This window comes from Dermacentor variabilis, chromosome 1 (assembly GCF_050947875.1).
Source record: "Dermacentor variabilis isolate Ectoservices chromosome 1, ASM5094787v1, whole genome shotgun sequence".
NCBI lineage: Eukaryota > Metazoa > Arthropoda > Arachnida > Ixodida > Ixodidae > Dermacentor > Dermacentor variabilis.
In genome coordinates, this window is record NC_134568.1 from 6,410,586 (window position 1) to 6,437,472 (window position 26,887).

Below are 26,887 nucleotides of genomic sequence, written 5' to 3' on the forward strand. Positions count from 1 at the left end.
CACTCCAGTGCGGAGAGTTCGTGAGACGGAGTAGAGCATTTTTCTTTCCTGCGTGGGATCCAGGGCTGCAAGAATTGCGAGTTGACGGTATTTTGCTTGCATTTTTAGATTTCTGCTTCCCATAACTTACGTTTGTATGCCTCGTGCTAATTCATTCTGCTCTTTTTTATATGCTGAGAATAGGTCTGGAGCAAAAAATGCGGCCTTCAATAAATGCTGAATGGCGCCTTTAAAACTACATATTTTCCGGTGGAGGATTTGCTCCAGTTGATATCCAAAGAGAGAAAAAGGTAAAACACAAGGTAGTAGGAGATTTATTGGATGTATGTACAGACTTTATTGGGTTCCTCGTTTTACTTTCTTGGTATTTTTCAGCTCGAAACACAAAAGCACAAATCTTTACAACAGTTACAAGAGTGGTGACAACGCAATAGATAAGTAATGGTACAAAGGCCAAACAGGTGCTTTACTTTTTTGTGTTTTCTTCAGCTCAAAAAACAAAAAGCACAAGTTTTATTTACAACAGCGGTGAGAACGCAATAGAAAAGTTATAGCACAAAGGGCAAACCGGTGCTTCTGCACGTTCAAAATATGTAGAAATGTCAAAATACAATGCCAGAGGATGGATGATGCTGCCTAGGGCGTAGCTGGGTAATAATCCTTGAAATTCTTCAGAGTGGCAACAAAATCGTTGTAAGCGTCCATGTCTGGAAATAGAAGCAGACCACAATTGAGGGCAAGTGCCACAATAAATGGCAATAAACGAGAAGAGAGGGGGTCAACCGAGGGCCAGAATTTTTATTAGTCATATAAGAAGCCAACCAACACTGACACCAAGGACAACATTGGGGAAATTACTTGTGCTTAATAAATGAAATAAGGAAACGATGAAGCAATGGAAAATAAAGTGGATGAAAAAACAACTTGCCGCAGGTGGGAACCGAACCCACAAGGTACGTGAGTACGTGAGGCCAAGTACGTGTAGTTTCAAAGGGGCCAAGGTACGTGAGTGGTGGCGCTGGCTAACGCTTCCAGGGTTCTACTAGGACACATAAATATCCAAGAAAGTGGATGGGGAAACAGTGCCGCGGTAGCTCAACTGGAAGAGCATCGCAGGCCAATTGCGAAGGTTGTGGGTTCGGTTCCCACCTGCGGCAAGTTGTTTCTTCATCCACTTTAATTTTCATTGATTTATCATTTCTTTATTTCAATTAATAAGCATAAGTAATGCTGGTTGGCTTCTTATGATATGACTAACAAATGGCAATGTAATTTACAAGATCCACCCTTGTTAAATGCCTTTATTCACTCATATGAACTTGAAACCCTTGAGGAGCCATTACTGTTGATTTACGAAACATGTTGAAGTAATTTTATCCCCAACCTAAGCAACGCCATGCACAGGCAGCCGTTTGTAATGATTAGTCCCATTTTGCTTTCTTTCGCGTTTTGTCATTGGCCCGAACATGTTACTGTTACTTGGATTCACCACTCAGTGAAACCAATGACAAGAAAATAAAAAAAAAATGAAGTGTTACGAAATATGGGCACACACATCAATGAATGCACCATTCATTTTCCGATGGCACTGTTTGACACCACCAAGTTGCATCACTGTCACGTACGTTTCATTTATTATACATAGGCTCCAGATCTTGCTGTTAATTTTCTGGTGCTATTTAACTTTTTTTTCTGAACCACCGTACTTCAATATATTGGTACAGCAAAATGGCAAGTGCATACATGCAAACAGGTGTGTATTTACAGGAGATAGAAATGGCGCCCAAGCAGCAGCCACAGTCTTCGTCCTTCCTATCTCGAGACACCTTCATCGTTCTCTTCCCCGCAACATCATACATAGGGCTTGAGTCTAGCAACGTGAAAAACATCATTGCTTATGCCGGGAGGCACTGATGACTCGCCTGCATGTGCAATCTTGTACGCCACGTCAGAGTTGGCGCAAGTTCTTGTACGGGAGCGAGTAACGCGATAGAAGTTTTTCGGACAATCCCATACGACGCGAAGGTGTCCAGAAAAGCTCAAGACCACCAGGGGAAAAATGGGCTCCTCGGTGCCGACGGTCGTAACGGCACTTTTCGGAACCTTGCGAGGCAGTAAGGCGATCGCGCGAGCTATTGGTCGGGTCTGGGCGGCCAGGGCATTAGCATCCCGGGCTTAAGTGATTGGGGTGTGTAATTCTTAGGAAAGTAACGTGTCCATGGTTAATGCAGGGTAGCGCACAAACAAAACGTAGAACGGTGAAAATCCTGCAGCGTCATGACGACGCGAATTATAGGCAAAGGTGACACATGGCAGAGCGACGTTGCAGTCACGGTGATCGTCGGAAACGTACATGACAAGCATTTCAGTTAGCCTGCGGTGAGGCCATTCGTGTGAGGGTGGTATGCGGTAGTGACTTTGTGCTCGGCAGCACAGGAACGGAGGAGATGATCGACGACCTTCGACAAGTAATGGCCACGATCGTAAGTAACTGGCGAGCGGCGCCGTGGCGTAGGATTACACGAGGGTTGCAATGTGGGCTTGTTGCTAATGCATCTTCAAGGGGAGTATGGTAGCGCGATTCAAAGACGGGACAAGAGAAGACACAAAGGGACACACACAGCGCTAACTTCCAACACTGTTTCTTGTCGAAAACCAGGTCGTACTTATACACTCAGGCAACACAAAGCTGTGACAACACAGGCTGTGGCTCATGTTGTCTGAGTCTATAAGTACGACCTGGTTTTCGACAATAAACAGTGTTGGAAGTTAGCGCTGTGTGTGTCCCTTTGTGTCTTCTCTTGTCCCGTCTTTGAATCGCGCTACCATACTCCCCTTAAAGTAGGATTACACCGTGGAGGAGAAAGTCGGCGACATCTATGGCACAGCTGGCTGGAATTGCTCGCCTGATGGCATATCTTGTTGCATAATTTGTTGCCACTGCAGTCCACTTGTTTCTTCTCGTAGAAATAGGAAAAATGGCCAAGCAGGTCAAGCCCCACACGGAAGAATGACTCCGTGGGGACGTCAATAGGTTGAAGGAAACTGGCCAGAGGTAATGCAGGTGTCTTCCGGCGCTGACACAGATCGCAAGCAGCGACATAACGGCGCACAGAGCAATAAATGCCGGGCCAGAAGAAGCGGCGTCTCACGCGGTCGAGTGACACCCAGGTGTAGCGGTAGGAGCGTTGTGTAGCTGTTGGAAAACGGCTAGTCAGAGGTGCCTTGGGACGACTAGCAGGCGCTCGGGATCATCAGGGTGGACGCTGAGACGATATAAAGTCCCATCGTGCAGGGTGAACATCCGGAGGGAAGGGTCACTGGACGCAGAGGTTAGGCGGTCCATCACGGTGCGATTGCAAAACATGATCGCGGCGTTGTTCGTTACCGATATGGAGCAAGTCGGAGATGGACAGAATGCAAATGTTCGAGTGAGCATCTGCGACGTCCGGTGCATGCACAGGATGGCGGGACAGGCAGTCGGTGTTTTGATGCAGACATCCTGATTTATACGCGATGCAGAAGGTGTATTCTTGCAGACGTAAGGCCCAACGAACGAGGCGTCCTGTTGGGTCATTCAATGAGGAGAGCCAAGAATGGGCGTGGTGATCAGTTAGGATGCAGAAACTGTGACCGAACACGTATGGTCGAAATTTCGCGACCGCCCATACGAGCGCTAAGCATTCACGTTCAATGATAGAGTAATTTCGTTCCGGCGCAGAAAGAAGGCGGCTGGCGTAAGCGATGACGCAGTCTTGACCCCGTTGACGGTGGCCGAGTACGGCGCCGATGCCATGGCCACTCGCGTCTGTGCGGACTTTAGTGGGAGCCGAGGGGTCAAAATGAGACAGAATCGGAGTTAGCCGCTCAATAAGGGTAGCAAAGGCTCGGGCTTGCTGTGGTCCCTAAGAAAAAGGCGCATCCTTTTTGAGAAGGTCGGTGAGCGGACGAGTGATATGGGCAAATCCTTTAACAAAGCGGGGGAAATACCCCAGGTAGCACACAAAGTCTTGAAAACATCGTATTAAGGGATTCAACGTCTGAAACGGATTTTTGACCAAAATCGACGCATCAAAAACGTTCCAAACAAGATAGCTTAAAAACTAGGGGTGAATATGTTTTGATAACGTTGGAAGCCAGGCAGCTTAAAAACGAGGGGTGAATACGTTTTGAAAACGACTTCACATGACTCGCTCTATCTCTTTAGTTATCAAGCGTACCGGGTACATTTTCGACAGCGCCGTTTTTGGCGGGAGAATTCCTCGCTTGTCAAACAGCACTCGTCGTGTCAATTGCTCCTCTATTCGACCTACATTAGAATGAGTGCGGCAAGAAAAAGAAATTCTTTAGTGGTGTCAGAAGAGACGAAGGATTGCAAATGAAGTTGGCATCCCAATAGGAAGTGTTTTGGGTCAGGAGGAAGTGGAGCGTGAGTACAGAAACATCGAAACCGCCCTAAAGGCAATGGTAGTCGGCCGAGCCTTCAGCAGGAAGAAAGATCTGTATGACTACCCGGTTCCTTCCAGTGTGTTTGGCATATCAAAGGTGTCATCACTAAATGTGACAATGAGCTCCTGGAAAATGAGCAGCGTCGCATGCAAATGCTTCAAAATTCTCGCTGGACAAAGCAGCTTTGCCGTGTTTCCTCTCATTAACAATGCAGGGATGTGAATACCTTACCGCTGAACTAAATTTTTTTTACTGCTGAGGAATGAGGGCTGCACAGTTTTCGTGCGTACAAAGCTAACATTTCGTGCCCAACGTTTGAATAGTGAAAACTGTGGTTTGGTTATAAACAGTAGCTTCATTTTATTTCCTCCTTGTGTAATACAAAGAGAACGCAGTGAACGTTGTCACTATTCTGGCATGTACAAGTTCACTATGCTTTGCCTAAGCACGTATCTGAATATCTGAGATCGTAACAAAATATCTGAGATTGAATTATTATGAGTCTACTGTAATGAAGAAGTGACCAGAGCTTTGGGTATAACTGCTGCTTCTTATTTGAAGGATAGTTCTCCACCCTCTTGCACTCTTATTTATCTTTTGTTACGCACAATGTGCCAGTGAAGGCAGAAGGAGGTGTTTAGCTCAAAGGTGGCAGGGGCGTTGCATAATCCAGACGGCATTACTTTAAATTGGTATAGGCCATCAGGTGTGATGAACGCGGTTTTTTCTCTGTCCACATCGTGAACACCAATCTGCCAGTATCCAGAACGAAGATCAATAGAAGAGAAATAGCCGGAACCGTGGAGGCAGTCAAGGGCATCGTCTATACGCGGGAGCGGGTAGACATCCTTCTTAGTAGTGTTGTTCAGATGAGGGTAGTCTACACAGAAGCGCCATGTGCCGTCCTTCTTTTTAACCAACACCACAGGTGACGCCCAGGGACTCGAAAAAGGCTCAATGATGTTTTCATCTAACATTTCGTTCACCTCACTTTGAATTACTCGGCGTTCCGACGCAGAAACTCGATACCGTCGTCGGTGAATAGGAGTAGCATCGCCAGTAAGAATCCGATGCTTGACCGCGAGCATGTGGCCTAAAGGGCGATCGTCGAAGTCGAAAATATCGCGGGACGATAATACTTGGCAAAGCTCTTCAGCCTGCGCAGAGGACAGGTCCGTCGCAACCATTTTCTGTATCTTGGGATCGGCGGCCGAGGCTGGCACGATGGGCCTGTTAAACTCGCAAGAAGCATCGGTCGATAAAGTTGCGACGTGATGGTCGCCGAGACAATCAACGTTGGCAAGGCAAATACCTTGCGGTATAATTTGCTTAGCCAATTTAAAATTAAAGATATGCATGAAAGTGCGGTTCGCAGTAATAGTAAGTATACTGTGAGGCACGGTAACGTCATACTGTAGTGGAATGTCGGGCAGAGGAGTGACGAGGTACTCGCCATCAGGGACTGGTGGGGAAGACAAGAGTTCAATATAGGCTATTGATTTTGGCGGCAGGCGAATAAAGCCGGTGGGGCGTAGGCGGCACTGCGGTGCGTCAGAAGGTTCTGCAAGAATCGGCAGCTCAAGGCGAAGGGTACTGGCAGAGCAGTCAATAAGGGCAGAATGCGCGGAGAGAAAATTGACGCCGAGAATGAGGTCGTGGGGGCAATGAGCAATCACGGTGAAGAGGACCGGAGTGTGGCGGCCGGCTATGCTTCCTGACACGTGCCGAACACATGCCGATGATAGGCACAGTACCGCCATCCACAACGCGGACGACGCGTGCCGACGCTGGGGTGAGGAGCTTGTTCAGTCGTCGTCGGAAGGCAGCACTCATAATAGAAAGACGTGCACCTGTATCGGTGAGCGCCGTGACAGGATAGCCATCAACGTCAACGTCAAGAAGGCTTTGGTTCGTATGTAACGTGAGTAGAGAATTTGAGGGCAGAGTGGACAACGCAGCTTCACCTCCAGAAGCTGCAGTGCCTAGTTTTCCGGCTGGATCCAGGAGGCGATAGGCGACGGAGGGAAGCGACGGGGTTGGGGCGAACGAGACTGATGGCGTCGAGGTGAGGGCGAGCGGCTGTAGCGAAGGTTCGGGGCAGGAGCATCAGCGGCAGTGGGTTCATGGTGTGTGGCATAGGGAGCCGAAGGTCCAAAGGGGCGGGAATGAGCGGCGGCGTATGTCCGAGGAGGTGGTGGCCATCGGTTGCGGCAGTGACGAACGACGTGGCCGATGCGACAGCAGTGGAAGCAAATCGGCCTGTCATCAGGGGTACGCCATTCGGAAGGGTTGCAGCGAGATGCGGCAGAAAAGGAGGAGGAAGGAAAAAACTTTATTTAAGGCCAACACTAAGGCCCAGTGAAGTACAGCGCCTGCCCCGCTAAGGCTCGTTGTTCATCCTCCGAGTCCGAGTGAAGCCAAGCACTCCAGGAAGGAGGGGGAGGGTAAGGAAAATGAGGAGAGGTAATGGCAGTGTTACATGAGTACAGAATGTGTTCTGCACCTGCCCTTATCTCCGGACAGTTGGGGCAGTGAGCTGTGCTACGCCAACCGAAGTTGTAGAGCATTAGTGGCGTGAGAAGAGTGTTCGTTTGAACTTTACGAAGGACATGTGTTTGTTCCGTATTGAGTGAGGAGTGAGGTTGGGGAAAAATAGTACGGTTTTCCTTGATGTTCTTGTAGTAATCAGCTATTTGCGCTTTGTACGTGGCAGCGTCTTCCACTGTCGTTGGATTTGGCCAGGGAATCGAGGGCGCCCGGAGGTTAATTTCGCGGGCACGTTGATGAACCAACTCATTTCCCTCGATCCCAGCATGACCAGGCACCCAACGCAGGGTGATTGTAATGTTCGGTTTGCGGTTAAAGGATTCTGTTAAGATGTCATGTAGGTTTGTTTCCAACAGTCGTTGTATGTTGCGAATGGCTTTGCTGGAGTCGGTATAAAGGTTGATGTTACTGGAGTGGTGCTTATTGTGTAGAGAGGCTTCTTGTATGGCATATATTATCGCGTGAGTCTCCAGAGTGGCTATGTTGGGAGGGTTGGAAAATGGCCCAGCTGTTTGGATGATCGGTGCTGTCTGTCCAGGTGTATATATTGCATACGCGTATGATCCCATGTCAGAGCGTGTGGCGTCCGTGGATATCGTGATGCATTTCCTGTCTATGTGGTGATGTTTTGCTTGCGCTTGACGTCGACCGTCATGTAGGTGTGGCGTCATATTTCTTGGTATGTTTGTAAATGCAATGTTGCGTGGTAGCGGAGGGCTTTGGTTAACTGGTGTCAACTGGATAGGGGCGATCCCTGCTCGTTTCAAGATGTCGCATCCTTGCTCCGTACAAGACAATCGCGCTACTTGTCTGTCTCGGTGTTGTTGTGTTAGTTCTGCGAAAGTGTGAAAGAGGCCCGTTTGTTGAAGGCGCTCATTTGAGGTGTATATCGGTAGGCCCAGGGCGGCCTTGTGAAGGGTGTTGAGTGAAGATTCGAGTTTTCGAATTTGTGTTTGTGTCAGTGTTAGGAATGGGGCGGTGTACAGAAGCCTACTATACACGAGCGCAGTCACGAGCTGTGTTGCTTGTTCTTCTCTCAGTCCGTGTTTTTTGCTAACGATTCTTCGCATTAGGTGCGTGAGATTTCGGCAGTCCTTTTGATATTGTATAACGCTAGAATTAGCATTGTTGTTGTGATTTATGATAAAGCCGAGTACTCGGCACGATGTAACCTTGGGTATCTGCTTGCCTAATAAGGTGAGTTGTATCAGGGCGTTTGTTTTCTTTTGGTAATGTGTTCGATTCATGAGGAGAAGTTCCGACTTTTCTGCTGAAGGTTCGAGTCCGGCTTTATGTAAGTGGTTAACTATGGTCTCGACGCCTTTCTGGAGGGTCGTTTCGACGTTCCCCGGAGATCCGGTTTCGCACCATAGGGTAATATCGTCGGCGTAGAAAGTGTGGTGAAGGTTAGGGATTGTGGATAGCTGCCTTGATAGCGCTGTCAGCGGCAGAAAAGGACTGCCGGGTACGAGGAGGGCTGCTAGAGAACTGGGGAACCGTGGGAGGAGACGATTAAAACACGGAGTTGAGACCCATGTTCTCAAATTCCTGTCTGACGACGGCCTGAATCAACGCAATTGTGGTTGCTGGTGGATCGGGCAGCGTCGCGGAGAAAGCTGGCGAGCAGGCGGCCTCGAGCTCGCGGCGAACAATATGGGTTACGTCGTCATAGGGGGTGGTCTGACGCGGTCGACCCTCACATGTCGACGTAGCAGCAGTGTTGGGTAGCTGGGTGATGTGATGTGTGATACGGCGGCTCTTAGCTTGTTCAAGGCGACGGCACTCTTTGATGATGGCGTCGATAGTCGAGACGTGGCCGAAAACAAGCAGATTGAAAGCATCGTCGGCGATGCCTTTTAGCACATGCGACGCTTTATCTGCTTCAGACATAGTATCGTCAGCTTTGCGGCATAGAGCCAAGACGTCGAGGATGTATGAAACGTACGGCTCTGTAGATGTCTGAACACGAACGCAAGAGCCTTTCTCGCGGCAGCCTTGCGCCCAATGGGGTCGCCGAACAGTTCCCTGAGCTTTTTTTTTTGAAACTGTCCCAACTGGTTATTTCGTCGTCATGCGTTTGGTACCACACGCGTGGGGTGCCGCCGAGATAAAAGATGACATTGGCGAGCATGATCGTTGGGTCCCACCTGTTATTAGCACTGGCGTGTTCATAGAGCTTGATCTATTCGTCAACGGCCTCTCCCTCCAGGCCAGAGAACACACCAGGGTCGCGATGTTGGGCAACCATGATGAGTGGAGCAGCCGGACAAGCCGAAGCCGTTGCAGAGGCGGTCTCGTCCCCGGGAGGCATGGTGACAAGCTCCATGTACCAACCACTCCAGAGTTCCGTGGTGAGGACGGAGATCGCAGACCTTCACCAGAATGTTACGTGTGGAAATACACAGATGAAAGAGGCAATATACAGGCTATTTACACTGGAGCCAGACCGTCAGGCCGACACTCGCTCGCGGCGGCTCGTCCCTTGAGTATCACTCGATAATATCGTAATAATATCAACTAGCCTGCTGTCCAGTGCCACAGATATAAATATGCCCCAAGAAGTTGTGAGAAATATTCAGTGTTACATACAACAGCTCAGTTTACTAAAATAATTTCTCTTGTGCTTTTCATTACTTGCCTTACTATGGTTGTCACTAAATATTAATACTCTAGGTTCCCCAGATTGTTACTCATTTTCAGTGATTGCACTCTGGGGCAAGAGATAGGAGCAGTGCAGTTATGATGTATCATTTATAAGCAGGCATAATGGCAAACACATCTTTCCTTGCCAGCATGAACTTGGCCTACCCATAGACAGCAGGCAATGACTCCGGCACCCATCAAAAGTCAGCAAAGCAGGCGAGGGTGCCACGTGAGTCAGATGATTCTAGACCATTTTTCTGTTTACAAAGACCCTGGCAAGCTTCCACTTTTTTCCAGAGTGGGCAGGAAAAAATTTGATGAGTGGCAGAAGTGTGGCAAAACAGAAGCTCACAGATTTTCAACAACTTTTCTCTGCAGCTCATCACAAACTGACAAGTCAATTTTGGCATGTATTGCACAGAAAATGATAAACTTTGTGCTTGAGGGCACAATACACATTACTTTTATTTGAAAACATAAAAAAGCGATTATCGTACACTTAACAAACACACTTTTTTTCTGAGACTGTACAGTGATAAGGCACTGAACCTGAAGCTCCTGGGGGTGCACACTAAGTTCTGACACTGCATTATGAAACCGTGTATATATGCAGCCTTGCTTGAACATTGGAAAGCTATCAAAGACCCATGGTCATTTTCTGGAGTAGTCACAACACAGAACACATGCGTAAAACACACAAATTCCACCCTGAAAGAATACAAATGTTTCATAGCCCCACGTGCTTACCGAAGTTTTCCGCTAATTTAGGTGGAAAGACCACGTAACTTTCACAGGCAATTGTCAACTTAGCAGCCACTTTACCAATTACTTCGATGACGCCCGCCAGTGGTTCTTGAATCTGCATGAACAAAGCACAATGCATCACTACAGAGAGCCCAGCTGTCTCAAGTTGCGTCAAGCAAGCATAGCAGACTTGCACAGCCTTGCAGAATCACGGACCAAGTTCTAGCACAGCCCTTTCTTTCAAGCGGTGGCATTATTCCTAATGACCGTAACAAAACACCGCTAAATATATGCAATGGGATCTACAGGCAAATAATCTTATCAGTAAACTTTCCAGGACCAACAGAATATTAAATCAATTACTTTATTTGCAGCCGCTTGAAGGCAGTGAATTTAGAGACATTTCCTTATTTCTTTAGCATGTAATGTTTATAAATTTAGTATGGGGTACCATGACATATTTAAACATAACTTGGATGTAGAAGATGCACAAGAAAGTAATATGTATTATTGCAAATTTACCATATGAAACTAACACAAAGCCTCTGTTTAGCTCATTAAAGCTAACACCTGAAACAGAACTATATGCCTCAACATTAGCCAGCTGCTATAGACTACTTATATATAGTAGTATATATATATATATATATATATATATATATATATAATATATATATATAATAGTATTGTTTATACTACTTAGTACATACTTCATGCCAAGACAAATTATAAAAGCCAGGAATCTGAAATCTGAAAGCCTGGCTTCCACATTCCACACCTTCGAAAGTTACAAAATCAACCTTAGTTGCACTATCCTAGTGATTAGAAGAAATCAACTCGCGTTTTCTGGCTTGTCTTTTGTACAGCCTTATCATGTTTGTTTAATGATTTGTTCGAATGTATACGAATGTTCGCACGCTACATTTATGAATGCATAACACTACTTAGCCTTAATAAATGTGGTATATGTGTTTCTACATTTGCATGCTTTAACTGTTGCATTGTAAAGGGGCAAAGTCCCCATGAAGCCAATTAATTGCTTTTTGGTTGTGTCATCGATATCATGTGTGCATATGTGCAGCTCAAATAAAGAGTTGATCTGCTCTTCAAACTTTGACCACATATGACCTGCAACATAACCCCTGTTTCCTGCACATTTAAATTCAAGTGTAATATTTTGTTCTTCCCAGAAATCATCAAAATATGCATATGTAATGCTTGCATAATACTTTCGAGTAGTGCAATCAGTAACTTATTGCAAAAGCCATGATTAACCCACGAACGTAAACACTGCACACACATCAGCTATAACATAGCCCTTATTTTAAATAAATATTTTCACCTTTGTCATTTCTTCACGATGGTCAATATGTAGTATCACTGCTCCTGGACATTCTCCTGATGTGCCTACATAGCACTACCCATAGCGCTAAGGGGCCGGATATTCACAAGGTATATTTACAGCGAGAATGTGTACCACTGAAAGACCGTAGCCATGGCTAGTATCAGTTGAAGCGCGAAATCGATGGTGGCGTTACTTCACTGTCTTCTGCGCCTAACATATTGGCATCTCAGCACAAACCACTACACAATGTTAACTCATTGCCACACTCTGTTCTCCCAAGGCTGCTGGCAAACATTCTATGTGGCTTGTAAAACGCCTACAACGCTTGGAAGCACTTATATAAACAATTTACTGCAAGAGCCACAATTATCGCACAGACTTCAGACTTTACGATTATTGCATCAATTACTACATATGGTTACAAATTTTGTTGAAAATAACTTGGGCCTTTAGCAATACTGTTAGTTCTGGGCCCATGCAAATGAATACCACTGCAACTCAGGTTAACAGGTAATGTGATTTGTAAGTACAGATTCCGCTAATATTGTTGTTCCCACATTATTATTAAATTTGTTGTAGCACAAGAGGAAAACCAATAAGAGCAAAATTCGTTAATATTGCACTATTGAAACATACTCATTTTGAATTACAGCTTGCTTAAAAACCATAAAAATCTTGGACCCTCTTTTATCGACTTAAGACGGTTATTCCATGTTTTCATTCCAATGTGTGCTAACCTGTGCTTACTGTACGAGTTGCTAACAGGAGGTATGTTAAAATTTCTGTTCAATTGTGTCCTTGTGTGCCTGTGTAATGTAATGAAAATGGTACTTGGAAGGGGCCCATTGTCCGAAAGTATGGCATGAACTGAGCATGCTGTTTTGAAGACCCTGACAATGAGGAATGGCATAATGTTTGTTCCTTTTTTAATAGCGGTTCTGTGTGTTCCGTATAGCCAGAGAAGGACGTAATTCGAAGCTCTCTTTTCAGCAGCTCAATCACTGGATCTAGGTAAAAGGAATAGGTTAGCCCCCATGTCTCAATACACTAGGTTAAATTACTATGAAAAATACTAAAGCAAATCACTCGACGTGTACATGCGGGAAAATGCTGACACACCTGACATAACATAAAACATGCATGACTGAGCTGGCTGCAAACATCAAACATTTGGTATGTGTGCCCTGTAATGAAGGGATGAATCTAACATTATACAGATATATTCATATTACTGAGCTTCTGTAATTGTTGTCAATGCAATCATCAACATTATTGGTAGTATTTTAACTCTACTGGACAGCAAAATACATTACTTTATTTTAGATGTATTTGGTGTTAATTTGTTGTCCCTTATCCAGTTTATTTTTTCTAGTTCTCTATTAGCAGTGTTTCCAAGAGACTAATATCCTTTCCAGAGAATAAAGCTATGGTATCCTCAGCATACATTACTGCCTCACCTTTACCAAACCTTTGGGGTAGGTCATTGATGTACGAATAAAATAGTATCGGACCGAAAACCGACCTCTGTAGAACGCTGTGTGTAATAGGTAGGAAGTAGGATGAGACACTGTCGAAGTGTACAATGGTATTTTTCTTCTAGATAATACTGAAAAAATATAAAGTCACCTTGAAATCCATAACAATGCAACTTTTTTGCCGGGACCTCATGATCGATGGTGTCAAATGCTTTTTTAATGTCCAAGAATATGCCAATTACTATTTTGCTGTTATTCAGGCAAGTGTTAATATAGTTTACAAGATAAGCAAGTGCGGTGCTGGTCGACTTCTTTGGGCAAAGTCCGTGTTGATGCGGTTTTAATATATTGTATTTTAGCAAGAACTTAGTTATTCACTTGACTATAAGCTTCTTGAACGGTGTTAACGGTAGACTGCATTGAAATAGGATGGCAGTTTTCTACCAGGTTGTGACCACCACTCTTAAAGATGGGAGAGACCCTATCTCCAGAAGATTGGGATATGTCCCAGTGTAAAAAGCACAATTAAAAGTTTGTGTCGGATAAGGGCACGACAAATCTAGATTAGACTTTACTAAGCTTAATGACATACTGTCACATCCCGAGGCTTTGTAGGTCGGCATAGAAAGAATGGTAGACATTACCTATTCAGCAGTACTATCCAAAAAAACAAAAGAGTTTGCTGTACTTGAAGGCAGGAGGCAGGTGTGGGATCGGGTACATAGCAACGATACGATAAGACGAATATTCATTAAAATATCATTAAATACATTTGCTAATTGTTGTTTTGAGTCACCGTATAGGTTAATGTCAGGAAGCCTGGATTGCCGAGTCGTCCCTTTAATGACCGAATTATTCATTTACCATAGTTTTCTAGGGCACGTTTGATTTGCTATGACAGCACGATTATAGTAATGCTTCCTACAATATCGTAAGTGTGCTAATTTGTTCTTGAAGTACTTGTATTGAGTTCTGTCGTAAACGTTTCCTTTATTTCCTTTTGCTTTCTATACCAATAATCCTTGATACGGGATAGCTCTAAGGCACTTTGCGTCATCTAAGGGTTTATTGGTTGTTTGTAGTATTTTTTTTATCTGGCCTTGACTTAGCACTATGCACTGTGATACTGTGTTATTCAAGCGTTCATACATTTTGTTTCCATCTATGGCTTCCATGATGTGTTCACAGGTAACATTTATGAAAATAAAATTCTATCCCCATAGGTAGCTCTTTGATGGCACGGTTTAGGCTGTTGACACGTTGCAGTTACAACTAAAACACTGGAAAACGATCCGATAAATCCGTGTCTACTTCACCGGAAGTAATATCTGTAGATTTAAGATTGCACAGAATATGATGAATAAGCGTTGTAGAAGTGTTTGTTACATGTGTAGGCGCTGTAATGAGATTCACGAACCCATATGATTCATATAGTGTCCAATATGAAATATTATTGTGATCTAAGTTAATATCACCGAATACAATTGTCTTATTTTTGTTGCATATCACATCAAACATATTTTCTAATGATTGAAGGAAACAAGGGACATAAGTACTTGGTGACTGATAAATGATGCCGATTGTGATTCCAAAGTAAGTTCAATAAATAACATCTCATATTCCAGTGATGCCTGTGTAGTCTCATTAGAACAGACTTTAAACCCATGGTTGGCTTTGATGAACAGTAGAACCCCTGCTCCCCTTGTTTTGTTATGTGATGAATTAGTGACTACGTTATAACCGGGGACGTGTACATATTTGTCAGGTTTAAGCCATGTCTCGGTCAGAACGATTATGTCAAAGTGAAATTTGTGTTCAGCTAGAAATAAGTGTAGGTTGTCAATATTTCTGCTAATGCTACGAATGTTGCAGCGCAAGAATTAAAAATTATCGCATTCATGAGAGTTCTTGATTTCCTCAACTGTATTTAGGTACATATTTTAGCACTTCAATTTGCATTTCAGTTAGATCTCAATTAGGCTATTTGCGTAATATCCTATTCTTTCATCATGTGGATAATATGTTAGTTGTCGGTCTTCCGTACTAGGATCTTGCCTGGCGCCACCCAGCAGCTGTACTTCCATTTCTTTTGTTTTTTCTCAGTAGCACTGAACCCATGACATGGCTCATGAGCTGGAGGCCTAAATTTGGTACACCATTTCTTAGGCCATAGAAACTGGTAAACATTGCAGGTGAAAGCTGCTGGTTTAGCAGAGATTATCCGAAGCAAGTTATCCAAGAGCACTGGTAGAAATAAAAGGACATTATTTACAGTGATAGAATCAAGCATGCTGTTCGTGATTTAAGTAGGAATTAAAATTTTAAATTGGCACAGAAAGTCGCTAAGAACAGTATCTGGCACGAATAATGTCAGACCAAGGCATGCATTACAGTGAAGATGCAGTGCAGATGAAAGACAGTGGGTGGAGCAGGGACCATTCTTTCACCATACCCCCTCAAAAAAGTTAGTGTAAGTCCAGCAGTCAAACAAACTATCATTGGTATTTTCAGATGGACACACCAATGTGTTATTTATGGAACACATGGCAAAAGTGCAATTTTCTTAAGTGTGGGATTGTGTTTCCCTTCCTACTTTGTTTGTTGCATGACAAAGCACTTTTGCACAATTATTCATTTTTAGCACTGCCACTACTATAATAGAGTGACAGTAAACAAAGCTAAAAGTTTTGCAAACTGCAGTGGTACCACAAATCATGCTTTTATTTTTATAGCCTTTCTATGGACATTCCAGGTGAACTTTTGCCATCATCATCACTCTGTGGTGTTCCATATAAAGTCCAAGTGCAATAAGATCTTATCACGCCCATGTGCCACATGTTGTTGCACCAGTAATGAATAGTGCCTGTCAGGGTGCTTTTAATGGCGACAGTGCAACCCTTACGTGGCATCCACTCACCCGGAAAAAAATCTGCTTCATGGTTCTAGCAGAAGTTCCCATTTAGCCACTGTTCTCAATCCCTGAACATCCTAAGCAGGCCAGCACCCTCCCAAAGGTCATGTGAACAGAAGGTTTTCAGTTACTCTTCTGGCTTTCAGGCCTCAAGCACATGTCCCAAGTGAAGCATTTACAGACTCGTAAAGCATTGACCATGGCACAGACAACTCACAGCCTGGCACAATATGCAGCACACCAAACACCATAGTCAGTTTGCAACTAGTTAAAGTGCCACACCTCCAGGTGACATAGGTGTCTATCACTTTACATTCTTGCACTCTGTTGAATCCATCATCATCACCATCAGCTTATTTTTATGCCCACTGCCAGGACAGAGGCCTCTCCCAATGGTATAGAATTATCCCTGTCTTGCACTAGCCGATTCCAACTTGCACCTGCAAATTTCATGATTTCATCGCACCACCTAATTTTCTGCTCTCCTTGACTGCGCTTTCCTTCCCTTTGCACCTATTCTGTAACAGGTTACCTGCCCTACACAGTACATGGCCTGCCCAGTTTTTTTTCTTATTGTCAACTAGACTATCGGCTATCCCTGTTTGCTCTTTGATACACACTGCTCTCTTCCTGTCTTTTTACATTACACCTAACATTTCTCATTCCATCACCCTTTGTGTGGTCCTTAACTTGTTCTCGGGCTTCTTTGTTAACCTTTAACTTCCTACCCCATATTTCAGCAGCAGTAGAATGCAATGATTCTACACTTTTTTGTGGTAAGCTCCCAGTCAGGATTTGGTAATGCGTGCCGTATGAGCTCCAACCCATTTTTATTCTTCTGGAAATTTCCTTCTCATGATCAGGGAAATGATCTTCTGATCTCTGTGGAATATGGCTTGACTAACCTGCTTATGACAGCTTGCTCCAAAAGCACCACGATGTGTTCGATAGGCAGGATTATGAATGCCGTAACCAGCTCCCTTAAAAGCTATTGAATTTGTCTTAGTGCTGGTCCTTTGCTAGTTGTTGGTCATACTGAATTGTGAGATCATATTTCTCACTTGGCTACTTGGCACATAAGTTGATGCTGTACAGGCCCGTATATTTACTCTGAACATATACATGCTACATGTGATGACAATCACATCAATGCATCTACAAACTAGGAAAAATGTACACACATGCATGCACACACATATTTTTCAACATACCATATTTCATTAATGCACTGCACATGGCTGTTGATTGCTGTATATTTCAGCGTTACACAACGCTAGCCAAGGTAAGAGGCAGGAAGCAGTCAGTTGCACTTATACGTTCAAATGAAAATGCATGATACTACATGCTGTGTGAAGTAATGGCAGCGGTATATCTAACACGGAAAGCGAAGGCCAGGCTGTGACCTGCCATTACACACAAACATAAACATTGAAAGATGTCAGAACTGGCAATCAGTGTACCATTTGCAAGAAAAACTATAAGCATTTGGGTGAGTGTTATATATGCTTCAATATATAGCGACACTTCCAAAAAGGAACAGCTATTACAGCAAGGTTGACATTTGGGTGAACTAGTACAGCTCTATGGTGAAATCAGGGCCGCATGACAAAAAAAAGAAAGAAATACGCCACAAAGGCTTACTTGCAATTAAGATTTTTGCTAGACTCAAGGTGTTCGCAATCCTGTGTCTGTGCTGCGATTCACAAAAAAAAAAAAAAAAAAACTAAGCAAGAAGCTACGGGCCCCATGAAATAAGGACGGCTTCAAAAGGACTCTCGGAAAATTAGCTCTACTGCAAGTAACGTCACGTACCAAATTCCCACGCATTGCGGGCACATGTACATAGGTCAGACAATGGGATGCTTAAATACGGCAGTAAGGGAGCACAAGAACAATTTAGGTACAGATTATGGATCACCTCTAGCTACCCCAAGCAAGTCCTGCAACGGTTTGTCATTGTTTAAAAACATTGTATAGTATGCGGCACTTTTGACACGAGAAATAACAAGCAATTTTTATACAGAAAGCTCGTGAATCTCGCGTTACTGTGCTGTCAGTAGGCGGTGATGAACTGGGGTAGCCTGAGCAATGTCCCTTTCTGAATTTACGTGTCAGCGCTGCGTCTCATATTTATTTTATTCACGCACTCTGTTTTGTTCCCATTTTTTTGCAGAATTTAACCAGTGTAGAGTGGTTTTTGTGCATTATTGGCATCTGCATATTTAGTTCTGCTTGCGTCTAAATACTTGTTTTGCCTGATTAAATGTCTAGTTGAGAGTAAGCACTTGGGGTGTGTATTCTTTCTTGTTTGTCGCGCTACTTTCAATTCACAGTGAATTGCTACGCTTCATTATCAGTTTTTAATACATTGAGGGCTCATCATGGAGCTATTTTGTATTGTAAAGATTATTTTTGTGGCATATTAATATCATAATTGGAGATTTTGTATTTCCTAAATGGTATGCTTTTGTAGCACTTCATACAACCTCGATCCCGATACAGTCCTCATGCAGCTTCATGCTCCGATACCTCTAACTGTACACTTATGCGCAACTTAAAAAATATATAAAGAAAAATAATAATTCGGAAGCTTTAAGTGCCACAGTGACGACATGACTTGGAGTAACGCCGTAGCAGGAGACTCCGGATTAATTTTGACCACCTCGGGTTCTTTAACGTGCACTCATGCACCGGCACACGAGCGCATTTGCATTTCGCCCTCAACGGAAGGCGGCTGGGATTCCAGCCCGCGACATCCAGCACATTTCAGTCTGTCGTATTTTGGGACGTTGTTTCTGTAGTTCTGTTGTATGTAGTACTGTTGTCTGTAGTGTGACTTCCTGTAGTAGAGAGTTCTGTAGTTCTTGATCAATATTTAATTAAAAATTGACAGAGACCTCCTTAAGGCTATGTAAATTTGTTAGTACAAAAAGATAAATAAAGAAGTAAAAAAAATTAAAAGAAGAACATCCCCGCCGAGGATTCGAACTTGCGACCTCACGATCCCAGGCATTTTACCACTGCACCAGTCCGAAATCTTTTTTTTCCTTTATTGCATGGAATTATCGGTACTGTCAAAGCAATGCAGTTACATTACATATGAACATGTAAGAGAAACAAATTCACAGATAGCATAAAGTCCAATGACAGTTCAAAATTCTGGCAAACAAACACAAGTGCCCAGACGCGAAATCCATTCAGGGACGGGATCATATGTAGCCACCACACTACGGACTTGAGCAGCCTCTTCTCGGAAGATAGACCTTGTTGAGCGAGGTGGCTCGGCATGTCTGTCGATCAATCGACTTCTCCATAATGAATAAAGTCCTAGTAACATAAACAAATCACATGGTGTATTACTGGCTGTCTTTTTGAAAGGAAGGAACCGGATACCATAATATGTGAGAGGAAAGTCTTTTTTGATAGTTCTTTGCAAAATGTCCCAAAAAAGAAATGCGTCACGACAAAGCATAAAGCAATGTTCTATTGTCGCGGGTTGATTGCAAAGTGTACAATTTGTATTTCAGGGTACATACAGTCCTTCTTCCTGAAGCCACGTTTTAACTGGCAGTGTGGAGGTGTGCAGCTTAAAGATTAACGTTTTCGCTGCTGGCGCAATGCAAATTCTACGGACACGGCAAAGAACATCTTGACCAAATAGAGACAGATACGGCTTTCGGTACAGAGGTTCAGGGAAAAAGGTTATCTATAAGTGCTACATTTAGCGACGTGCGATTAACGGTAAACAAATATTCAAGGGTGAATCTGGCTCTAAGAATGAAATAGTGTCGACAAGTTCCTTTAGGAAGCCCATAACGGTAGTTCTTGAGCAAAGTTTGTCGTGACAAAAAGAAAAGGGAGGTGTGACGCAAGACGTGCTCGATTAACTGCGAGAAGGAATGGATGACAGACATTTTTAAGGTAAAATAAGCGCATGACCAATTGTCGCACAAAAAAATGCACAAGACCCAGCCCTCCCTTTTCAAGCGGGAGAAAAAGTTTGTCCCTTCTCATGGCTTCCCATGATGAATGCCAAATTAAACATGCAAATATTCTATGAAATGCCTGGACATGGACACGTGAGCAGTGCAAGACCTGCAGAACGTAAAGAAGCTTAGAAGCGAGAAATGTATTGCATGCCTTAGCTCTCGCAAAAATGGAGAGATCACGTCCCTGCCTGCCGGGTTGTCACCTTTCGACGGATAGTGGTTATCGTGGACGTCCAATGAGGTCCACTATTACGGAAGTTATCGAGGGGCGCACCAAGATATCGCAACGGAGACTGATTCCAATGAATATTCGCGAATACAGAGGGAGTGAGCGCCCACATGCCTAGCCAAAAGCCTCTACTTTTGTCAAAATTTACACTAGCTCCTGCAGTCTCACAGAAACGCAGGTTAGCCTTTACTGCCTTGGTAATGCCTGGCTTATCGACGCAAAAGAAGGCAATGTCATCTGCATAAGCTAGCACTTTCATTTCCACCTCGGCATACCTGTATCCTTTAATGCTCGAGTTGCAAAGAACGCTTAAGCTTAAGCAAAGCGGTTCTAAGTATATGGCGAAGAGTAAAGGCGAGAGTGGAAAACCCTGACGTACGGATGACTGTACTTGTATTATATCTGAGAGGGTACGGTTCACAATTAACTTTGTAGTGCAATGTTTATAACAAAGTGTTATACCATTGTACAATACATCCCCTAATTTAATATGTCGCAGTAGTTGGAACAAAAATTCGTGTTGAACCTTATCAAAGGCTTTGGCGAGGTCAATATGGAGAAGAGCTACTTGATCCGTACTACCCTTTATGCACTCAAGGACTGAACGTGCGATATGAACATTTGTCTGTATAGAGCGGCCTCGAATTCCGCATGTTTCATGATCACCTACTAATGTAGTAATGACTGTCTGCAATCTATTTGTCATTACTTTTGCAAATATTTTGTAATCCACGTTACATAACGATATCGGCCTATATCCGTTTACTCTCTTTATTGTTGCATCATCAGTGCTCTTTGATATTAAGGTTGTGTGGCCCTGATAGAAAGATGGAGGAAGCTCACCATTTGGATAGGCTTCCTCGAAAAGCTGCTCCAGAAAAGGACACAGGAATTCCTGAAATTTTATATAAAATTCAGCACTAAGGCCATCAGGACCAGGCGTCTTGTTCTGCAGCGTTTCGACGGCAAAATTAATTTCTTCTCGAGTTATTGGCCCATCAATGTTGAGTCGATCATCTTCTTCTAAGTGTGGCATAAGCGAAATAAACTGATCAGCGTTTTATCGTATCCATTCTGAGGCTTAACTGCAGTGAAAAGATCTTTATAGTGAGCTTCAAATAGGGTTATTATTTGGGACGTTTCTGTGTATATAGACCCACCAGACTCAATTTCCAATATTTGCTTGGAAAGCGCGTATCGCTTTTCATCTCCGAGAGCCCTTTTTGTGGGCTGCTCCTCTGTGAAGCGAGTTGTGCGTGAACGCACCATTGCTCCTTTGTACACTTCCGTCTCATATTTCTGTATTTGTGCGCGAACTGTATTTATTTCATCGCTATACAACCCTGGTTCCTGGCTTTCGAAAGCGTGCAGCTTGTGAAGTAGATCATAAAGGTAATACTTTTCAGCTTTTTTTCTTTGAGACAGCTCACATGAAATGGCAATCGCCTCATTTTTTACTCTATTTTGAACATTTCCCATTGAGCAAACAAAGGAAGCTGTTGACATTGTGTTATTTCTAGCCATAATTCTTTCACTTTGTTTACAAAACTTTCCTCTCGCAAAAGTTGTGTAATAAGTTTCCACAGTTCCCAGTTTGGAGCAAACTTGCGAAATTTTCGGGGACCCCATGAAACAGCTACTAAACAGTGGTCTGTGAAAAATACAGGCTTCATGGCGTAGTTGTGAATGTTAGACCAGAGATTCGTCGAAACATACACACGATCAAGTCTAGCATGGGAGACGCCTTGAAAGTGCGTGAACCGCACTCAAGAAGGTGTGTAGGCGCCCACGTATATTAGATTGTGATCTTCCGTTAACTGATGCAGAAAAGTAGCACTTGCATCATAATGGTTAGGTATGGGTGATCTCTGGAATGATAAACACAGTTGAAGTCTCCCAACAGTACCAAATCTCTGTCAGTATCTAGGAGCGGAGCAAGTGAGAGGAAGCCTTCCTGTCACTCACTTTTGAGGGAGCGTAAACGCAAATAAATCGCCAATTACGGAAATGAAAAGAGAGGTCACAGCATATAAGGCGGCCTTCCCCATGAACACGTAGCGACAATGAAGAATGATTTAACTGCTTTCTGACTAACAAAAAGCATCCAGCGGAAGCACCACATGCTTGGCTAATACACACCTCGTAATCAGGTTGAAAAGCTTGCAGCGCAAGGTTGACATCACCAGCAGACGATATCTTTGTCTCTTGCACTGCACCAACATCAACTTCATGCTACCTAAGCACGTGTAGTAGCTGCTGTTGACGCCTTATATTCCTCAGCCCACGTACGTTGAGTGTCGCTACGCATAAGGGGAAGATGAAGGCGGTAGCCATTTTGCTCACCTAAAGCTTTTGTGTTTCATCGCCCTTGGCCACAGGTAAATCTGTGGTCTTGCTTCCTTTGGACTTCTTTGTGGCACTCTCCTGACTACGCTGATATAACCGGCGCGGCACATTATCACCAGGAGAGGGAGTTCGCTGAGCACTAGGAGGCACTTTCTCGGTCGCCTGTAGTGCACTTCCTGTTTCTTCGTCGTTGCATGGTGCCGGACGTTTCCTTGCCTGACTTGTGTCCATCGCCTCTTCCTCTTCTTCCTTGTCATCAGGGGGCTTTTCTTTGAGGCTTGCTAGGCCAGGTGGGCAAACTGAGTCATCCTCGCCTGTAGCTTCGCTAGTATTACTTGAGCTCTTGTGACTGCTTGGCATTGGCTTCAAGGACTCCTGGTCTTCGTCCCTAATGCCACCTGTAGTCTCTCCGGTGGCATCTACTACCTCTGTAGAATCCATGAGATGGTCCAGTTGTGGCTCGTCTGTGCTATATTGCCCAGAACGAAGCTTATTGGCGTACGTGGACACGCAAGCGTCCGCTGAGTGACCAAATCAGTGGCACTGTAAGCCTCTCGGTGTTCTGCAGAAGGATCGACATTTGGGCGAGTTGGTACTGTGCTGTGTTGTGAGTTCCTGCCTTCTGTCATCGTCTTTTTGCGCTGCCCCTTCAAGACGGTGCTCTGCATTGTCGCCGAACGTGTCCCACACGCTTGCAACGAAGGCACAGAGGAGGCCTACCGGGGATAAGTGCGAGGCACTGGTGTCCATAAATGGACATAATGTGCGGTATTGAGCTTACGGTGATAGTGTCCTTGAGCACCAAGGAAACCTCCCGGTTTATTGTCACCGACTGTTCCATACCAGTGCATCTCCATAATTCTCTCTCTACCGACTTCACCTGAACGCCTCTTCAACGCGTCGTGGTTCAAGGTGAGGTGGAAGCCATACTAATTTAAGCTTGATGTTTTTAGTCTCCGGATCTATCACCATGCACTTCAGCCGTTTGACACGGAGCTCACCACGGGCGACGAGAGTCTGTTTTGCCGCACTACTAGCGCAAGTAACCATCCCTACATGGCTCATTTCATACTGTCCGACACCTACACTATTGAGGTAGTATTCACTACCTCAATCAGAGCGTCTCGGAAGTCAGGAGCACGGTATGGTCTGCCGCTCAAGTCCGCATGAATGAAAATAGAATTCAAAACATCGTCACCGGTTGGTAGACGCGGGAGGACAACTTTGTAAGTTGCATCTTCGTTCAAAAACGGGGTCGACGATCCTCGGCCTGGGGCCGATACGCTGTTTCCAGCAGAGAGCATTTTCCAGCACAGCCGTTCCACACGGCTCTTCCTCTCGGACCATGTCTTTCGAGTGTACATTTTGGCCATGTCAATAGTACGATGAGCTGATGTTTACATTTCCATTTTAAGCGCCAAGATCCGCTATCACTCCACCGCGTCAACTGCCGCATCTCTAGAAGAGCAAAAGTGTTGTTGCCATCGACAGGTACATCGTGGAGTGCTATAACATCAATTTTGATGTACGATATCCATAATAAATAAGAAATTTAGAAATAGACAACGGTAACTGTTAGGGTTGTTACTGCTAATTTCGACAGTTGTCTCTCGTTCTTTACACTTTTGAGCGCGCATATAATTCGTGTGTTCAATGCAAAATAGCTACATACACATTCGTGGATCAGTGTTCTTTCTGACAGGATACTGGCTTCTCACGGCAGCGCTGTACCAGAATAATGAGACCAGAGTGAGAGAGCTTCTCACGCAACTTTAAGGAACAACCCAATACTTCATTTTCGCTTCGCAAAAGCTTATGCAATATTTCTGGGAAGTTAACTAATGTGTCAGTGTAACGGAACATGTAAGTCTATAGGCCTCTGTGCCACATCTTACCAAATAAAGTAAAACGGATACGCAGCCATTCCCGCAGATAGTATGATTTTGATGAGGCCGGTATGGCGTTTCTAGTGCCTCGTTGTAAGGCACAATTATAACAATTGGCCACGTCGACTTTAATACCGGTGTCGGTGCTATCAGCATTGCCGGCTTCAGAGAAGCGCGATTGAATACCGTGCAAGAGAAAAGTACAGTGTACACCACCAATTCGAAACTGACATACAATTTTAAAGCGTCGCGACGGAAAGCGCTTCTGTCGAGGCGTCAGAACTAATGTCGCTGCGACAGAAAGTAGCACATTTCTGTGTAGTCCCGACAGAGAGTTCCTGTTGCGACGTCAGAATCACTGTTGCGATAAGAAGTTGTTGTTGCGACTTCATACGCTCTTGTGGTCGCGACAGAACGTTTCCGTTGCGACCACAAAACTCTTGGCCGTCGCGACCGAGTGTTTCTGTTGCGACGTCGGAATTGCTGCCGTAACGTCAAAGTCGCTGTCACGATAGAAAGCTGTTGTGACTACAGAATTCTTGTCACGACAGAACGTTTCTGTTGCGGCTTCAGAACTCTTCGTCGTCGCGACAGAATCTTTCAGTTGCGACGACAGAATTTCTGTCGTAACGTCAGAATCGCTGTGACGATAGAAAGCTGTTGTAACGACATCAGAACTCTTGTTGACGCGACAGAACATTTCTGTTGCGACTTCAGAACTCTTGGTCTTCGCGACAGAATGTTTCTGTTGCGACATCCGAATTTCTGTCGTAACGTCAGAAATGTCTGTCGCAACTACAGAAACATCAGGAACTTCTGTCGTACAACAGAAATTTCTGTAGTCGCGACAGAAATTTCTGTAGTTGCGACAAGAATTCCTGTTGTCTTTTGCAACTGGGCGTCATAGTCACTGAGCTACCGCGGCTGGCCGGCGCAGCTGTTTCGATTCACTGATAGCGCCAACTAGAGCCGATAGAAGCCAAATGACGTCTGTCAAGAGAGGTTAACAATTCCAACTCACTGGCTCCTTGAGGTTTATTTGGACAACCTTCTTGTCTGGGGATTCCATCGTGAATGACATGCCATTGGGTTTGCACTGCGGTATAGAACAAGGAAAGACATAAAATGATGAGCACTATTTTGGAGTGCAGCATTTCACAGTGTGTCATGCGTTAGCTTGTGGTAATAGTGAGATCGCGTAATACAGAAAGTGGCGATAAATATGCGCGTTACAGAACAAGGCAGCTGCTAGTTCTCCTTGTGCACATGCCTCTTCAATCGTTGTTTTCTGTTAGATGCTGTTGGCATGCCATGCCGGTTCTCGCTTTCCAGGGTGCACATCTCTATCTCGTTTTTCGCAACATTAACATGTGTCAATCATTGCGATCGAGCCCGATCCGGATCGAATATCTTGATTACAACTGACACACTTCCTCAGCTTGCGCAAAGGACCGATCACTTTGGAGAAATTTGATCCGGATTGGGCTACATCGCCATCAAAAGTGCAGCGTGTGACACCCGTAGTAGAGTGTTTTAGTTGGGCGTCCTTATGGTACACTCCGCTCCGAGTGGCCCCGCTAAGCCAAAGCGGAGCGGCGGGCTATTTTCAAACGTTTTAGTTATACGCGTAGTGCAGCGGAGCGGACCTTTCGTTGTTGTAGCGCTGCACTGGCCAAATTCAGGGTAACTAAAGAAAATAAAAACGCCTAGTGATCACTTTTATACAGTGAAACGTATATATATATATATATATATATATATATATATATATATATGACTTATTTTTCCATGAAGTATCTAGACGTGCACTTGTAATGTGTTACCGGTCAATTTTATCCAATGGAAAATAAAGCGCCATCTTGGGGAACGCCAGGTGACAGCCAGCGAGCTTGCTCACTGCATCCAATCCAATACTTTCTGACGACAACGCTAGCCAAAGCACTGCGCAGCACGCTCCGCTCAGGCAGCGGACCGTGTTCCTTGCTTCGCTGGCCCGCTTACGGCTAAGCAGACGGCGCATGCGCATTCACGCTTCCGCTCCACTGAGTGGAGCGTAAACACGCTCAACCGAAAGCACTCTAGTAATCGTAGTATGTTATATGCCTTGGTGATTAGCGGTGTCACGCACCGATCGTTCCAAACAATCGGCTGACTTCAGAACGACGAAAAAGAAATACGGTACCTGGAGGAACCTGCCGACAAGGCATACCATCTCGTTCTGGTAATCAGCGAGGCGCTCGGCGTTAACGCGCATGTCGCACTTTGTAACTGTCAAGTTTCGACGGGTTTCAAGCGTGCACAGCTGCCGGAAGGGTGCGAGTCG

At 44.5% G+C, this 26,887-nt stretch overlaps 1 protein-coding gene and 1 non-coding gene across 2 annotated transcripts; one reads left to right on the forward strand and one right to left on the reverse strand.

The window, feature by feature from the left end:
- Positions 1-582: 582 nt before the first annotated feature.
- On the reverse strand, positions 583-26,853 carry LOC142569934 (replication protein A 14 kDa subunit-like). The gene is made up of 4 exons (XM_075678633.1): positions 26,747-26,853; positions 25,586-25,660; positions 10,387-10,498; positions 583-707 (listed from the first exon to the last, which is right to left on the reverse strand). Exons 1-4 carry the CDS (start codon positions 26,816-26,818, stop codon positions 637-639), a joined length of 330 nt encoding a protein of 109 aa, XP_075534748.1. The 5' UTR covers positions 26,819-26,853; the 3' UTR covers positions 583-636.
- Positions 1,085-1,157, forward strand: TRNAW-CCA (transfer RNA tryptophan (anticodon CCA)). Its single transcript has one exon. It is a non-coding gene; the product is annotated as a tRNA-Trp (tRNA).
- Positions 26,854-26,887: the final 34 nt, after the last annotated feature.

What these genes read in the sequence shown, in the direction of transcription:
- LOC142569934 (XM_075678633.1), bottom strand. Translation starts at nt 26,818, where the DNA reads ATGCGCGTTAACGCCGAGCGCCTCGCTGATTACCAGAACGAGATGGTA. An exon ending in AAATAAACCTCAAGGAGCCA is followed by an intron (nt 10,499 to 25,585) that starts GTGAGTTGGAAT and finishes TTGTTCATGCAG; the next exon opens with ATTCAAGAACCACTGGCGGG. An exon ending in TAAATTAGCGGAAAACTTCG is followed by an intron (nt 708 to 10,386) that starts GTAAGCACGTGG and finishes TTCTATTTCCAG; the next exon opens with ACATGGACGCTTACAACGAT.